We start from the raw sequence: 17,464 nt of genomic DNA, 5'->3' as shown, positions 1-17,464 counted from the left end.
TTCTCTCTGTCCTTTGAGGACGCGGAGGCAATCTGGAGGAACATCCAAAGTCACACCAATACAGCCCTCACAGCTGCTGCATGGTGACACATCTTTCCTTCATTCTCACCTTCATCTTCAGTGTCTGGCTATTGGTGAGAAAAGCTAGTGCATTCTATATCCCAGTAGACCGAGGACAAGGGGAAAATGGGTTTTTCTACCATATGTCTTCTGGGAGCAAGACGGATTTTGATCCTTGCTCCTGATGCTCCAAGAGCAGAGAGGAGAGCTGCTCAGCAAAGCTCAGGAGCCCAACAAGGAGACGGGACACAGGAGGAGGATGAGGAGGGCAACCCTGACAGGGATGGTGAATGTCATCACCCCATAACCATCCAGTGCTGTGTCTGTGAGGACATGGTGTCATCAGTAACACCACTGCTTCCAGCAAGATACTTCCAAGGAGCAAAGCAAGGACTGGCATAATGTTACACTGTGTGGTTAAGACATTAAAATAAGCAAACTTCATTTTGAATAACAATGACATATATCTGTATTAACAAACCATAATTATTTTGTTAGAAATATGCCAACACAAACAATGTTTTACAGAGAATCCTCAGAACTATCCTTACAGCCATTTTAGCAAGCACATGACAGTTTACACAGCTTTAAGAGGTTCAAACTGGTGTTGTTCTTTTCTATAAGGGCCACTAATGTCTGCTGGAAAACATTATATTTGGGTTTTACTACTTTTCTTAGATTTAAGTACTGCAGAATGCCAATCACTGCAGCAGTGACATCTGTCCCATGAAGCACATCTTTGGCAGAGACAAGATAACAGTCTGGCAGCTGCATTTTTGCAGCTGCATTTCTACATCTTTGCTAGACACAAGGAGTCTACACTGATCTAAGGACATGGTATGAAACAGTGAAGGTGCTAGACCTGCTGGACTTACACATCCTTCAAAATCTTGATTACTAATCTTAATATACCAGAGGAAAAGAGCAGATGATTCTGACAATTCATCTGATCACATAATTTATACAATTCTTAACTGCAAATTCAAGTTATTCAACAGAAATATTTGTGCCAACCACAAGGCGTTTAAAGTTCCTGCTTTTCTGAGAAAGAGAACATATTAAAGAGCAGGCCTGTTACTGCCACTGCCTGTTACAGTTCCAAAAATACCGGGATCCAATGAGATTATCATCTATCTATTAAGACCTATGGAAGACAAAAAGCTTGAAAGGAGACAGATGTGTTCTGTGTGTAATTAAACAAACAAATTTACTGATATGAAAAGCCAGCATTTAAACTGGTTCCAGGTTTATGGATAAAGAGTCCAGCAAGGCTGACAGAAAGCAAAGATTCAGAAAATATCTCCAGTTCACAAGAGCTTAGCTGCATACCAGAAGTAGGAAGACAGCCCCTGGGCAAGGATCACCATATGCTTCCCACATCCTCAGGAAGGAGCGCAAGAGCCTCCTGCAGGGCTGCCAGGGAGCAAAGGCACTGGGCTAGAAAGGCTTTTGATCATATTTAGCAGAGTCATTCAGATGTAACATTAATCCAAAAAAAGAGACATAATGAAATGTCTGTTATGGATGACTTCATAATTGCCCCAAGAGAACAAACTGGGATAGCAATTAATTTTGTGAGAACAACAGAGGCTTAGGAACTTCTGTAGAAACCTACTTTCGTGCATTAATAAAGCAAGTGGAATAAATAAAATTTCAGGATAGAAGATGCATCAAAAAAATTGTCTCCAAATTGTGTTTCCACAATTTCCCCCGTAAGCTGATAAATTCATAAATCTTTTTTTAAACTTTATAGTGTATGTGTACACACATATATACATATGTACGTTTAAACTTTCCCAAAGAGTAAGGAAAACCAGAAGCCTCACAACACATCACAGCATCTCACAGAAAGAAAATGGAAATTCTAAGCAGGAAAGGAGCTGCAATTATTCTGTTCAAGATATAATGTGTATTTTAAGCCATAAACAAAACTACAAATACTAAAATAGCACTTTACGTAATGCCCAATGAAGATATCTATCACAAAGATAAAAAGAACAGAACAGTTTATTACATGCCAGCTTACTGCTGTTTATCAGCTAGAAACAAATCTAAGTAGATCAACTGAGGATATCAGAGAATAGATCTGCATTAAAGAAAATTAACTCCATCAGTCAAAGTCAAATTGAAAAAAAAGAAACCTTTAGTAAATAGATTTGACACTAAATGCAACCACCATGCTCCAGAACCTTGGAGAAAAGCTAAGTGACAATCGGAACACCTTTGGCAGGCTGAGATCAGGCCAAACTTAAGTGAAAATGAGATGAAATTGGTTGCCTCTCTACGACTTTCTGACCACCCAAAAATGCGAACTTGTGTCCTGAGTAGACCCTGCAGAGGTCACTGTGGAGAGCCACACACATACAGAGTAAAGTCAAGGCAAAGCCCACCCTCAGCAGGCAAAGGATTCCCTTCCTACTACCAAGCGTCAAGCCAGCTGGAAACGTCTCCTTCTTCGTGCTGTTCCCTTGGAGGGCCAGGGAAACAAGCAGATAGGATGCATGACAAAAAGCAGGAAGATTAATGCTGCAGGAACCTAAGAGAGAGCACGCCTTCAAGGCCATTTATAAGTATGAGGCAGCTGGTTTCAGTGGTGCTCTGCCCAGCTACATGAGGCCTGAATTTTGTTCCCAGTGGCAAGCAGAGGTATGTCTGATGCTCTGATATGAAGTCAAAATTGACTAACTGTCAGATCCTAGGCCTCATCCACCCAGCACTGAAGAAACTGCAAGAATTGTGCTGACTTCATCCATTTTAATCTCCCATGAGATACTTGGTTTGAAATACAAAATGGTGGTCCCAGCTACTTAGAAAAAACAGAATCTGTAAAGTGCTTTTGAAATAACCAGATTTTACATCAGCAGAACAATACTATCTCTGTTCTTATTGATGTTGTTGTTTTACTGATGAAAAAACAGAAGCACATAGGACTAAATCATTGACACAGAATAGATGTTGAGGTGATGAAAGAATGTATCTCCTGAAAAAAAATTCTGTGCTGTGTTTTCTTTTTTCCTCTCTGTGAAACTAATGAAACACCTTTAATAATAAGGATTGGCATTTGAGACTCACGCTTATACAACAGTATGACTTTGTCCCTTCCAAGGTCTGGCACAATATAAAAACATATAAAGAAAACAATATTTTTTTTTTCTTCATGAGATTTCTTTATAGAGATTTGGAGCTGTCAGCTTGAATTGCCCAAGTCAGAAATACAAAGGGAAAAAGATTAGCCGGTGTTAGAAATTCAATAAGCAAAAAGCTCTTGTAATAGATTTTGGCTTTTCCAATGTGTTCTAAAAACAGTCCAAACATTTCTTCGTGTCAAGGAGTTTGACATTTCATCTTCACAACCCAGAGAAGTTTGTACATTTTAAAAACAGAATTTAGACTGAGATTCTGCAAATCCAAACATTCAACCGCAGAAATGGTTCTCATCAGGAGGCTGAAAGAAAGCAAATCTTGAAGAGCAAGAGTTGACCCTCTTGTGAATGCCACAGCTCAGTGAATGCCACAGCAGGGAGAGAGGAGTAGGAATCCAAATGGAATTAAATAGATCTTTGTAAGCCTCATGCTGAGAATTGTTGTTTCCATATGTGTACAGTGGCGCAAGCTGCCAGATCAGGATCATAATGCTTTTTTTCCCCTCTTTCAATCAGTATCAACTGCTAGAGTCATGAGAGCATTAGTGGGATGGGTTGTTCCCACCCTGCCAAGGCACAGGACCCCACTGCAGTCCAGCTGACCCTCACCCATGGGCTGGTGTCTCAGCTTGGCCTGAGCCCATCCCACACGTGTTCCTAGTGCCCAGAGCTGGGGTGCCACTGTCCTGCTCCCTGCTGGGTTTGTGGGATGGGCAAGATCCTGCTCTGCCACCCCATAGGAGCCCATGCCATGCCGAGATTCAGGGAGCAGCCAGCTCTTGCCTGATGCATACACCTACACAAAATGTGGAGCTGCAGAAAATCAAGCCCATAAACTAGAAACACAGGAACTGTGCAGCTGCCTTCTGGGTATATAAGCTGGGCTGGCAGAGGGTCAGCTTGGTTGGAGCTGGCATTTCTGAGAGGCATGATGGGGGCCATGAAGCATTATTTTGTCTTCTACATAAGCACAAGTCTTTCTTTCAATGAATTACACTATAACAGAATTTAAATTTTATCTTATTTCAGTGCTTCAGACTGTTTGGAGCTGTCTTTCTAACATGCACATCCTTTTGTCTCACAGACAGAGGTTAATCTCATTGAAAATCAAGTTGTTATTTACAGATTTGATTTAATCAGGCAGAAGTATATAATTAAAAATGTGCTATTACCCAAAAGCAGACATTACATAAATTTCATTCTATTTTTCACTCTTCCTGGCTCCCATCTCTGGAATCTGACATTAACCACAACAAACACAAAAATGGATAAAACAAGCCAAATTCCCCTTTCTCTATTCCAGTGTAAATGTGAGAGTAACGCTGTTGAAGTAATCACTTTGGGGTAGAATCACTCCATGAGACCAGGATTTTCTCTGAACAGCCACTAATTGTCAGGAAACTGTTGAGCTTGAGGCCAGATGTTTATCTTGTGTGTTGACAAGTCCCATGTAAGGGCACTGGCATGGATGGGACCTCTGAGGTGCACGCAGTGGGACAGCCTGGCAATCCCAGAGGCTGGGGACACCTGCTAACATGTCCTGTGTTTGGAGATACCACTCAGCCTGTGTTCTGGCATTTTGAAAAGCATATAAGGCTTCAGTGCCCTGGTGCTATTTTCAAAATGCATTAATTTCTCAGAAGGTTGAGCCTCATTGATTTACATTAAGTTTCAAGCTTTTACATGCTTGAAAATGTCTCTATCATTTCTGTAGGTGAGACACGGTCTCCTGAGACCTACACCTTTGTGAGATTCAACTTCACAGCCATCACCTCTCCCTTAAGTTGCACTTAATGAAGTTCCATTTTGAGGTTCTCCCTTTGGTATTCCTGAGGGGTCCAAAACTGAACAGAGTACTTGAGATGTGGCCTTGCCAGTGCTCAGTACAGTCCCCACTCCTGCTGGCAACACTATTTCAGATGCAAGCCAGGACGCTGTTGGTCTTCCTGGCAATATGGACACACTGCTAGGTCATGTTTTGCTGAGAGTCAACCAACATCCCAAGGTCTATTTCTTCCATACAGTCTTCCTGTCTTAACGGACAGAAACTGCAGCAAAGGTAGTTCCACACAAATGTGCGCAGGAACTTCTTTACGGTGAGGGTGACGGAGCACTGGAACAGGCTGCCCAGGGAGGTCATGGAGTCTCCCTTTCTGGAGGTGTTCAAGACCTGCCTGGACACCTACCTGTGTGACCTGGTGTAGGGAACCTGCTTTGGCAGGGGGTTGGACTCAGTGATCTCTGGAGGTCCATTCCAACCCCTACCATTCTGTGATTCTGTGATTCTGTGATTCCAGACACTCTGCCCCAAGCCTGTAGCGTTGCCTGGGGTTGTTGTGGCCAAAGTGCAGGACCCAGCATTTGATTTTATTGAACTTCATCTCACTGGTGTCAGCTTGGAGATCCACCCTGTCCAGATCCCTCTGCAGGACCTTCCTATCCCCAAGCAGATCAACAGTCCCTCCCAACTTGCTGTCATCTGCAAACTGACTGAGAATGAACTCAATCTCCTCAACTAGGACATCTGTAAAGACAATGAACAGGAGAGGCCCCAGTTCTGACCCCTGGGGAACACTAGTCGTGACCAGTTGCCAGCTGGATTCAACTCCATTCACCACATGTCTCTGAGCTTGGACATTCAGCCAGTTCTTAACCCAGAAAGGAGTGTACCCATCCAAGCCATGGGCTGCCAGCTTCTCTAGAATACTGATGGAGACAGTGCCAAAGGCTTTGCTGAAGTCTAAGTAGACTACATCAGCAGCATTTCCCTCATCCACCAGGCATCCTTCCTTCCCTCATCCACTCAATCATAGAAGGAGATCGGGTTGGTCAAGCAGGACCTGTCTTTCATGAACCCTTGCTGGCTGGGCCTGATTCCCCAGTTGTCTTGTACATGCCATGTGATCTCTCTCAAAGATGATCTGTTCCATAACCTTACCTGGCACTGATGTCAGGCTGACAGGCCTGTAGTTCCCCAGATCTTGGATACAGGAGGCACAGTTGCAGACCGAAAGAAACTGACTTAACTTCTCAGCTGTCAGTCAAGACGACTTCTGTCAGATTTTATTTACCTCCTTGCATTTTCTGGTACACTTCGTACCAGCCCTCATGTGAAAACTCCCCCAGGTGAGGCAGTTTATCTCACTGATAAATGCCTTTATCATATTCTAGGGCATTTTTAGTAAAAATGACCTTGTAAATAATAAGAATGGATGGATTTCAAGTGAGAGACTGAGGAATAAAATGAATCCCACTGCTTTGATATTTTGAAAATCAAACAAATTGAACTTCTGGGATCGACTATAAACTCTTTATTTTTTGTGAAGGCATTAAGACATGGTTGAAGAATCTGACCACATTCAACATAGTTAGGAGGGAGACTGTTTAAACATGACTGAGTGCACACTGAAGCAAATCAGACCATTAAATGTCAGCACTGCTAATAACGCCTTTATGGATTGTTTTCTCAGAAATATTTAGCTAATGTTCTTTTCCACCGGCTGATCCCTCTGGGCACCATCAGTCATTCTGGGACTAGCAATCACAAGTTCAGACAGCTCGGAAAGTTTCAGGTCACTCTCCCTCTCTTAAGGGAAACAAAGACAACAGAAAACTATGTGAAGATTGATGGCTGTATAGCTAACCCACAGAGTGTGGCAATGGCCAGCTGTGGACTTGATGTGTACACCCCACAGCAGGGATACTGTGATGGTAGTGATGGTAGTGATGTGAGGTCTTAAGAGCCTCTGCTATCTGAGAGGCACAGATGCACTGACTGCTGTGTTTTGCACTACTACGTCATCGTGAATTTTGCAGATAAGAAAGGACCAAGAGTATTAATATTTCTCATCTACACCTTTTTGCACAAAGAAGTTAAATATATCTTTCCATCCTACTCAGATGCCTGTGTACTTGTACTGGAAGTGAACTCAAAGCTAGCAAGGAAACATAAAAGTAAGAATACAGCCAAGATAGCTTGTGACTAACAACCACTGGCTTTTGACCCAGTTTTTATTTGTAAGATTGATGAGAAATCTCTTATGATTGTTTCAGAACAATGCCAATTAGTAAATTTAAAAATTAAGATGTGCATAGCTGGGTAAGGGAGGAAGATTAGATCATATACCAAGAAGTCTCAAGACTGGGAATTTGCTATAATTCCTTAATTCTTAAACTTAAAAATGTTAATGAGTACAATCTGAGTATATTGGTAATGCATTGAGATTTCCTGGAAACTTGAGGATACAGATCCTCAGTCCAGCGTGTAGCTTCAATAGGAATGTAATACGTGGAATATCTTGTCATGGTAGATCTGTCATGTCAGCAGATCTGCAACAACATATCAGAATAACTTTTAGAATACTTTTCTGACATTAAAAGAATCAGATGATCTTTCACGTTCATACACAAGGGCAATGACTCTGCTACTCATGCAATATAAAAGGTGATGAAACAACTGCGTGTGCCACCTTCACTTACAAACGCTGTTCCAGAAATCACCTCACATTAGAAGGGATAAGCGTGGCTGTAGTCTTCCAGTGAAAGCTTTGGCATGTGTTCATGCTCTGATTTGGTACCTATTGAAAAGCCACTTTCTAAACTTGGAAGAACATTCTAATCCTTTGTTCATATCATTCTCTTTATTATCTTTGGTGCTGGCTTCAGTGAAGATAATTGTAATTGTTTTTAACATGAATAACATCTGCTTGTTCTGATTTTTGCTATTTGGATAAAAAAGTGAACTTCTCAAGTGTTGTTTTTCCTTGAATAAACATTATTTGGCACATAGAAATGATATTGTTTCCTATTCCAACTTACAGACAAAAGTGTATGTTTTTGGAAAGGACAACTAGAAAAAAAGAAGAAAGTCTAATTTATGACTCATTTTCTGCCTAACATTTAACTCTATGTGATCAAGTATTGCACTGGAACATAGGTGACTCCTGAAAAAAGAATCTGGGAAGTCTTACTCTACCTTCTAACTCCGTGAGTCTCGGTGAACTGAAAATTCTAATTTTGGCCTCCTCATTCAGCCTGAAATTCCAAAAGCATGGCCTTAAGTTATTGTTCACCTTCAGACTAACGGTTTATTTTTTAAAGCAACACCCAGGAAACAGGAGGCATGGGTTCAATGCTGTACATCCTCTCTTGGTCTGAGGTGATTCACACTTCCCAAGAGGCTGCTGCAATAAAGTAGAGACGCATCCTTCACTCCTCCTTTTAAAACACAATCATTATGTGTGAAGAAATATAAGAGCCAGAAGTCAAGGCCAAAACGGGTCCTGATTCTGTGGCCTAACACATGGCTTCCCAAAGGTCATTTGTTTGGGGACCACTGTTGGAATTAGCCTTCTGTATTTCCCCTAAGCCTAAATTTTGGACTTTGAACATAATCATCTGAACCTTATTACCATTTTCACCTAATCTCATCTCTATTACCTTCCTACAGTCCCACTGTTTTGGTTCACAGCCCCATCTTATCCCAACAACCCTGTTCTCCCTGCCTTCCCCAAATGATTTTTTCCCAGAGCCCTAGAAGGAACACATGTCCCAGGCTAATTTATTTCCCATAGGCAGATGAGAAGTACTGCAGGAGAGATATGGGAACTGGAGACAGCTTCACACAACAGTAGGTTACTGGCCAGCCAATGACAGGAGCAACTGTGTGACAGCTCTTGTTGTGTTTTGTCAAAGATCTTGGACAGGCAAAACCAGCAGTTGTGGAAATTGTTTCTGCTTGGCTGATGCACAGCACAGTGTGGGAACATCTAGCCTACTGATTCAGGCTTTGATCTGGCAAAGTGTATATTTTGTTCCCATCCTTGGTCCTTAGGTCGTGTCTGCTTCTCATCCGTCAGCTCTGTGTAAGATGCATAGGCAGTCTTAGGCTTCAGTTCCACCAAGCTTCTCCCTCCTGGCCACATTATTAAATTGTGCCTCTTTGCAGACAGCTTTGCAGTCCCTGATTTAAGTCCCATGAAAATCCATGAGCTCTCTTTGGGCACACCCAGTAGTATATCAAGCAAACATTGCTGTAAAGTTTGTGCTTATAGTTAACTACTGCCTTGGAGTCATCATTTGCTGTTCTCCTCTAATGCTGCACATTCATATGTTAATTCACTCTTGGAAACTGTTGTGCCTGCCTGCACTGTAAGCATTTATCAAATGACAGCAAAATTAGTAGTTTGGTTTCTGCCAATTTGATATAAGATGTTTAGTATGAAAAGCAGAATATAAATCACTGAAGATAATTTTGGAGCATTGCTTACTTCTCTTCAATAATCTTTTCATTCTTTTTTCTTCATTGCATCAACATCAAGATGCAGCCTCTCATTTCCTACTCTTGGTAAAGAGTGTGGATGTGGAAGTGCTGGTCTTTTTCCCTGCTGAATAGTTTTGGTCATGTCATATATCACAGCGTGGCCATGGAGATAACATGAACTTTAGGCAGATATGTCTGTTTGGGTTTTCAAGTCAATCAGCAAAGCCAGTTCGTATAACAGAGTAGGGAATGAAAAGCATTTCTATATTGATTCATTTTGTAATATAATTATGAGTTTGAGAATGAACCTGATTTTCACTGTAAAAAAAGTTTTATGGTATTTCACAGATATTTTTTTTAATTCTTGACCCATTTCTTCTCTTTCTCCCCACAGAAACCAGTGGACTTCAATTTGCTTCTGTGCTGTCAGTCAGCTCTGAAGTAATGGACAACTCCAACAAAACCCCCCACAGACATGCTCTGAGAGTCCAGCAAGTGAATTAGAAGAAACAACTCGACTCACAATATCTCACCTGACTCATGACTGAATCTCAGCTAATGCAACGCTAGTTTTGAACACCTTTGTATATCAGGTACTGTAACTCCTCAACACATTTCTGTTTGTGCAGTGTTTTTTTCTTTAACCCCTCAGTATACATTATGCAACAGAGAAATCCAATTCATTGAATTGTTCATCCATCCAACCACAAAATATAATACTTTAATGAATTTTCTTACAAGATATTGTGATGTAGCTCATTTCACATGGCAGTCCAGCCCAAGCTTAAAAAGAAAGCCCTGTTAGCACCAGAGCCATAGGACAGTGGTCTGCTCCCATCCGGCCCATTACAGCGAAGTAATGGTGCTGTGGTTGCCAGTGTGCAAGCAAGCAATGAAACTGTAATTCTCTCACTGGTGTCCCTTCTCCAAACTTGGCAAGTTCCTGCTACGGTTAGTCAGGATTTAGATTCATTTGCAAGGATAAGGGCTTCAAAATGAAGTAAAGGTGCATGCTTTTTCCTCACTAGAAAATGTTGCTCCTACTGGCCATCTGAATAGAATCAGAGTATCATCATATACATAAAGTCTTCTTCATATGCACTTTTTCCAGATTCAATGATGTTTGTGTTGCTGTACATCACAAGTTTTGCCATCTACACCAGTGAACAACCACTTCAAAACCAGTTCAAAGGAGAGAACTACCATACCAGATACATCTGCAGTATCCCTGGGTTGCCAGGTCCCGTGGGCCCCCCCGGAGCTAACGGAGCCCCAGGGCCACATGGACGCATTGGTCTTCCAGGAAGAGATGGTAGAGATGGCAGGAAAGGAGAAAAAGGTGAAAAGGGGAGCGCAGGTATTGAATATTTGTGTCAACTAACATAGTAGTGCATCAAAATAAGAGCTTTCATCATTACTATTACACATATACATATGATGAACATGTGTGTGTATGTGCCTGTGTGGGTTTAGTGTGATGCATGCAGTGAGAGAAAGAAAATATCCAGATATATTTTAGATATGTCTAATATGCATACAGTCTAACGTGCAAATAAATGTAATTGCTCAGTCTTACTATGCACAGATGCTGAACAAAAAGGGGACATTGCCAAGGTATATGTGGAAGCACTGGTGTCAAATAATTAGTTTCATTTGTGCTGTTAGCCAGGAATCAAAGATTGACAAGTTTGTAGGTACAGAATAAAACCACTGAAATAGTAAGTAATATTTAGTGCATTGGCATCACTGTATGGGTAACCACACTGCTGTCCTCTATACCAGCAGTACCCATGCCTCTGTCTGCAATGGATATATAGTTCCTCAGTGTTTAATCAAGGTGTATGAAGAAAACTAGGAATATAAAACAAAGAACTCGCAGGCTGTGTAGTCCACTGCTCTGGTTCAACTTGCTATTCTTTTCACAAGCTTATTTAGAAGATTCTGAAAGTATTTTTGAAGCATTATGAAATTCTGACCTTGCTTTTCTTGTCTGTTCAGATATACCCAGTAGCCTACACAATCATTTACTAAGATGATAATAGAAATGATTAACTAAATTAAAATGTTTTTGAAGGTTTAAGAGGAAAAACTGGGCCATTAGGACCAACCGGAGAGAAAGGAGACCAAGGTCAGTCTGGGAAAAAAGGACCAGGAGGACTGATTGGTGCCAAGGGTGAAGTAGGTCCAGCTGGACCACCTGGACCTAAGGGAGATAAAGGAGACCGAGGAGAGCCAGGTGCACCAGGGGTCTGTAAGTGTGGGAAGATAGTGCTGAAATCTGCCTTTTCTGTTGGCATCACCACCAGCTACCCTGAGGAAAGACTACCAATTGTATTCAATAAAGTCCTCTTCAATGAGGGTGAACATTACAACCCTTCCACAGGGAAGTTTATTTGTGCCATCCCAGGGATTTATTATTTTTCTTATGACATCACTTTGGCAAATAAGCACCTTGCGATTGGGCTGGTTCACAACGGGAAGTACCGCATAAAGACATTTGATGCAAACACAGGAAACCACGACGTCGCTTCTGGATCCACTGTGATCTACCTTCAGCCAGAAGATGAAGTATGGCTTGAGATCTTCTACACTGACCAAAACGGTCTCTTTTCAGACCCAACATGGGCAGACAGCTTGTTTTCTGGATTTCTCTTATATGTTGATACAGATTATCTTGATGCTTTGTCAGACGAAGATGAGCTCTGAAGCAGATAATGCCAAATCACAGCCAAACGACAAGCCAGCACATGACTTTATCTAGCCGTGTGTGGGACACAAAGTGGAAAATGAATAACTTGGGAATTTATTTTTGCTTTGACAGGAACCAAATCTGAGTTCAGATGGAGATTCGTAGAATCTGGATTCTTTACCGAACAACAGGGATATCAAAAGGAACTATAATTCATAAAAGACTGCATTGCTTCAGGACAGACTCCTCATGGAAGTTATGTTTACGATACTATTTAAACAAATTTAAGATACTGTACATTGGATTTTATATAAAATATATTAAGTTACAAAGTAGAATTGATATTTTGTATACGATATTAAAGAAAAATTGAACAATTGACAGCAATATTGTCCTTGGTCATTATGAGACAGGTAATATATTAAAAACAAAGAAAACTTTTTTTTAAAGGGAGGAATAAAATAGAGATGTCTGCTGGACAGGTCAGAAGCATGTTCTTATCTGATATTTACACCAACAAAAGATATTTGTGAGCAGTTAACCTCCTAATATTTCATGAAAATTTCTACCAGCTGAGGACAGCCTAATTGCAGTCCAGAAAGAACAGAATAAAGATATTAAACATACAAAATAATTAAAAGTTGACTGAGCTAAAAACACATAGATACAATCAGTATTCTACTTAGTGTTTTCAGTGTAAGTGGGTTTGCTATTATTGCAATGTTATTCAATGTCTTTTTCAAAAATGTGGAACAAAATATAAACCTGCTGAAAAAGAAAAAAAAAAGATGTCAAAAATGTGATAGAACAGTAACAGTAAGGAGAATAAATTATATAGAACAAATGGAGTCGCATCACTTAAGCAGAATTACTTGTACTCTAAGATGGCCAAAAGCAATAAAATAACTTTAGGTCACAGATGAGATGGAAGACTGAATTCAGGAGATCAGTGAACCTGGAAAAGATACAGGGGACACTGCGGATAGTCAGAATATAGGTTGTAAGAGTAGGCTGTTGCTTTGGATGTATGATCAGTGGCCATTCAAGTTGTGAGCAGTATTCATAACGATATAATAATTCATACCGAGTAGTGCTACTTATGAGACTGCTACTTATATTCATGTTTCAAAAACATACTAGAAAACCGGGGGAAAAAAAAGGCTGCAACTCTGCTAATGTACTCAGTACACCTAACAAGGCCAATTTATTTTTCTTGTCAATGGAATGGTTAAGAAGTGATGTGCATGATGTCTGGTAGTAGCTGTCACTTCATTCCATCAGACAAGGGCATGGTAAGATCCACTGCTGAGAAACTATAAATTCCCACTGGAAATCAAGAGCACATTTTACTAATGGTAGTAATCAATCATTGTGAAAATTGGCTAGGAGAATCGTGTGTTCTTCAGCATTTAACACCTTGTAGGTCAAGACTGGCCATCTATAACTACGTGTTTAGAGATGTACTTGCTTTGCAAGAAATTACAATCTTGTTTTATTAGTCCCAGATTTACAGAACTCTGTTATTTCTAACAGTTATGCAAATAGTTTTCAATGCACTGCAATTACATATGGAATATCAACCTGTGCACCCTGCATCTAATCCCGTATTTTCCCATGCAACAACACACACGCCTTTGAGTACACGGTTGTTACTTATGCAGTGAACAGGTGCAAAGTTCTGCTAACAAATCAAACTGGCAATGCCTGTACAACCCTCATTTTATTTGACAGTGTGGTAGAAGATGAAAGTGGATGTTTTTCCAACTTGGCATCTAATTTATTAGTGTTATACATGCGCTGTTTCTTGTGGAAAATATGGAAGAGAACATTTACAGACTCAGTTTATCACAGTGCTGTACAATCATTTACACATCTGCAAGTCTAGCACAAAATGAGTGCAAAATGCTGCCCAATCATCATTTCTACATCAACGATTTATGCCACTTCCTCACAAACAGCACTGATGATGCAAGGCAGAGACAACAACTCTCAGCAGCGATGTTCCACAGGTCAGAACAGACAATCACTATGCACACATAACATGCAGGACACATAATTCAACAGATACAGGATTGGACCTATAATATGCATTCTGAAAAAAAACCCAACTAATGAAAGTATTTCATTACATGTTTAATTTACCAAAGTAATACGGAAATAGTTCTACAGCATTTGACTCAATAGAAAGTTTATATTAGGAGTTGTAAATTAATTTTATTATTGTGAAGCTTACAGATATTTCAGATCTTCAAAATTAAAAAATTCCTACAGACCATCCTTATGACAGCACAACAGATGTTCTTCAGGCTGTCAGAAACATATTTGATGGTTATAATAAATCTGGACATTTTCAGACAAAACAAAATTTTCACCACTGAATAGAGAAAGAATATGGCATTAAAATGAAAAGTTACTGGTTGCATTTCTAACTAAGAGCAAACTGCTTCCCTGTGATACAAAAATGAATGAAATGTAAGAGATATATTTTAACCATACCTGTGTTGAAAATGACATCATGAGTACAAGCAAACCAAGAGTTATTGCCTCCCTCTGCCTAATAGTTTTAAATTTATGTTAGTACAATCATAGAAAAGTCATTTTAGCTTCCCTAAATTTCCCATTTGGATTATGTAGCTACTTGAACAGTCTGATATTTTGGCACGAACTGTTAAAAACAAGTAATTCTGTTGAATTATACCTAAAGGTTTCTTGCTAGAAGTTTTTTATTACATGAATGGGCAACATATGTACACAAGTACCGCATGTCCCTGCCCTTATTCAGAATCTCAAAACATTTTCCTAAAGTAAATCATAGTTGTTACTGCTATTTTACTCGAAAATAGATCAGCTTTGATGACATGACATTTCCTGAGACATATTCCCTATGTCTGCATTTGAATTTATAGTGAAAATACCTTGGGCTGAAGTCTCCCCACTGTTTATGCTATCAGGTGAGGGGATAGGTTGGGTTGGTTTCAAGATGATCAGGAATAACAAAGAATCCCTTTAGGATTAAATCTGACGTTAATTAGGTTTCTACACAATGTATGTGCCATAGTGGCACATGAAGTTAGGCATCTGTACTACACTTGTTATCTACGCTTTGTCTACAATCAGCAGAGAAAAAATAGCATCACCAGGAGAAACTCCCAGAAGCAAGCATTATTTGCTGTAGCACAATCTCTTAGGCTTTCTGAAGGAGGACGCAGGAACTCATACAAACCTGATACCACCCAGAAGCTTTCAATCTCAGTGTTCCTGAGATTCCTGAGATTAAAAAAAGCCCCACATATATTTACCTGGGATATACGTATGGAGATACACATAAGCAAAAATAGAGTTGTTTGAAACAAAATAGCCCCCACAGTCTTTTAATCTCTCAAGCTTTCTTTATACGTGGTAGAGTGACAAAGATGTCAGCCACATGTTGATAAACATTTTTAACCTAGATAGCTAATTAAACATTATAATCATACTGAAAACTTCATCTTTAAACTTACATCCCTTACTTTGAATAAGTACCTTCACTTTCCTCACTACTGCTTTTCATATCCACATGAGTTATACTGCCATAATTTTTTCAGATGCAGTAAATACAACCCGTCCTGAAGAATTTTTTTCTGTGCTCACAAAATATGGAGAAAAAAGCTACTAATGCATATCAGGATTGAAAGTATTACCTGCATTCTTCAAAGCTTCATAAATCTGCCTAACAGCATTTATGCGTTTTGGCGATGGCAAAGATACAAAAATCTAAAAAGCACCTTAATGTGTTCCCTACTGAGTATGTTTCTATAGCTGGTGCAGTGGTGCAGTTCATGTAATACTTCATTTTTATTTACCTTCCATGAGTCACCTGCTAGGTTATTATTTACCGAATGCAGTTTCACATTTACCAAAATATTCACTCTTCAGTCATCAGTCTAATTTATCCATTGGCATGTACTTCGTACTCAGGATAACTGTAATGATATAGCAGGCAATTTAGTCAGTAGGAACTTTAGTTTTATGCGGAAGCATGGCTTATTTAATATATGTATTTCAGTAGGTGGTGAATCCTATCCAAGAAATAATACAGGAGAGCAAACAGAAGATAAATAGAGTTGAGAAAGCAATGCATCACAGCGGCTGATGATATTTCACCTGCTCAGCTGCACTGGTGCTGTTTCATTCAATAGGTATATCTTTCTCAGTGAGTAATGCATTGCTTTTAACAATCGATTTATTCATTTCAGAACAAAGCATTTATACTTCAGCTTGCAGAGCATTCAGAGGTTATATTCTTTTCCACATCATTCCTAAACTCAACACTCCAAATCAAGGTTATGTCAGTATTTCTGAATTTCAGAGGCATATTCGTCCCCATGCTGATGTGCACAAAGTTCCAAGCACTTGGATGAAAATCTCAGTGTTCTCAGTGATGCTTTGTTTTATGTTGATTGCAAACATCCGATCAATTCATGAAAGTTACCTCCTAAGGCAAAAGAAAAAATAATTAAACATGTTATGCAACTATATTTTAATATCAAACATATAAACTGTTTCGGATTATTTGGCATTGAGCTTATATCCCTCAATTCTGAGTGCAATTTTTTTTATATGATTGAACAACTACCTGCTGGAAGAGCAGTAAGGAAGTTTTTTTCCTATGTGGAGATTGTTCTTGCAGCCCAAACCATTAGTGTGAAATTATCTTCTCTGACATTAATCTCTAAAACATCATTGCCTAGGCTAAACTAGTTGCTACTTTTCCTGTCACCAGTGCAGAGAAATAGGTGGGATAAATCTCAGTTTGGACAACAACATATTCAATACCTGCTTTAAGAAAGGAAGGGGCTGGAGAAGATGCCTGACTCTTCATATTACCTATATCTAAGTGATGAACTGAGGTTAGCATTCAACTTTCAGATGGCAGAAGTATGATTGCTGCTCTTAGACAACAATATAAGTGGAAGAACTGGTGTAATTTAATACTGCAATTTACATGTCTCTCAGAAGATACAGATTGATGAGAAGAACACAGCAGTACCTTTATAATGATGCAAGTGACCTCTTGGCAGACCTTTCATGAAGTAATGCTCCAGTTCCTCCTTGGACAGCTTCGAGTGCAGTAACTTGGCTGTCCTCCCGAAGGTTTTACCGTATGTGAAGGTGGGCTAGATAGTTCATTTATGTGCCCAAAGTCAACATACTTAAGAATTTCTAAGGATTATCAATTACAAATTACAAATAAATTACAAATAAATAATAAAATCGTTGCTTTTCAAACTTAAAGCGCCCATCAGAATCCTTAATACAATATAAAGCATA

General features: G+C 39.7%; 1 protein-coding gene across 3 annotated transcripts in view; it reads left to right on the top strand.

Moving 5' to 3' along the window:
• Positions 1 to 13,204, top strand: part of C1QTNF7 (C1q and TNF related 7) — a 56,359-nt gene extending 43,155 nt beyond the window's left edge. For all 3 annotated transcript variants that reach the window (XM_048941664.1, XM_048941665.1, XM_048941663.1), the window contains 3 exons: positions 9,860 to 10,058; positions 10,577 to 10,822; positions 11,540 to 13,204. In XM_048941664.1, coding sequence (XP_048797621.1) covers positions 10,582 to 10,822; positions 11,540 to 12,171 — 873 coding nt within the window. In that variant the 5' untranslated portion in view covers positions 9,860 to 10,058; positions 10,577 to 10,581 and the 3' untranslated portion in view covers positions 12,172 to 13,204. The remainder of the gene's footprint in view (positions 1 to 9,859; positions 10,059 to 10,576; positions 10,823 to 11,539) is intronic.
• The last annotated feature ends 4,260 nt before the right edge of the window (positions 13,205 to 17,464 follow it).

This window comes from Lagopus muta, chromosome 4, assembly GCF_023343835.1.
Source record: "Lagopus muta isolate bLagMut1 chromosome 4, bLagMut1 primary, whole genome shotgun sequence".
NCBI lineage: Eukaryota > Metazoa > Chordata > Aves > Galliformes > Phasianidae > Lagopus > Lagopus muta.
Note: the sequence above shows the minus strand (reverse complement) of the source record. Positions and strands in the feature narration are given on the sequence as shown.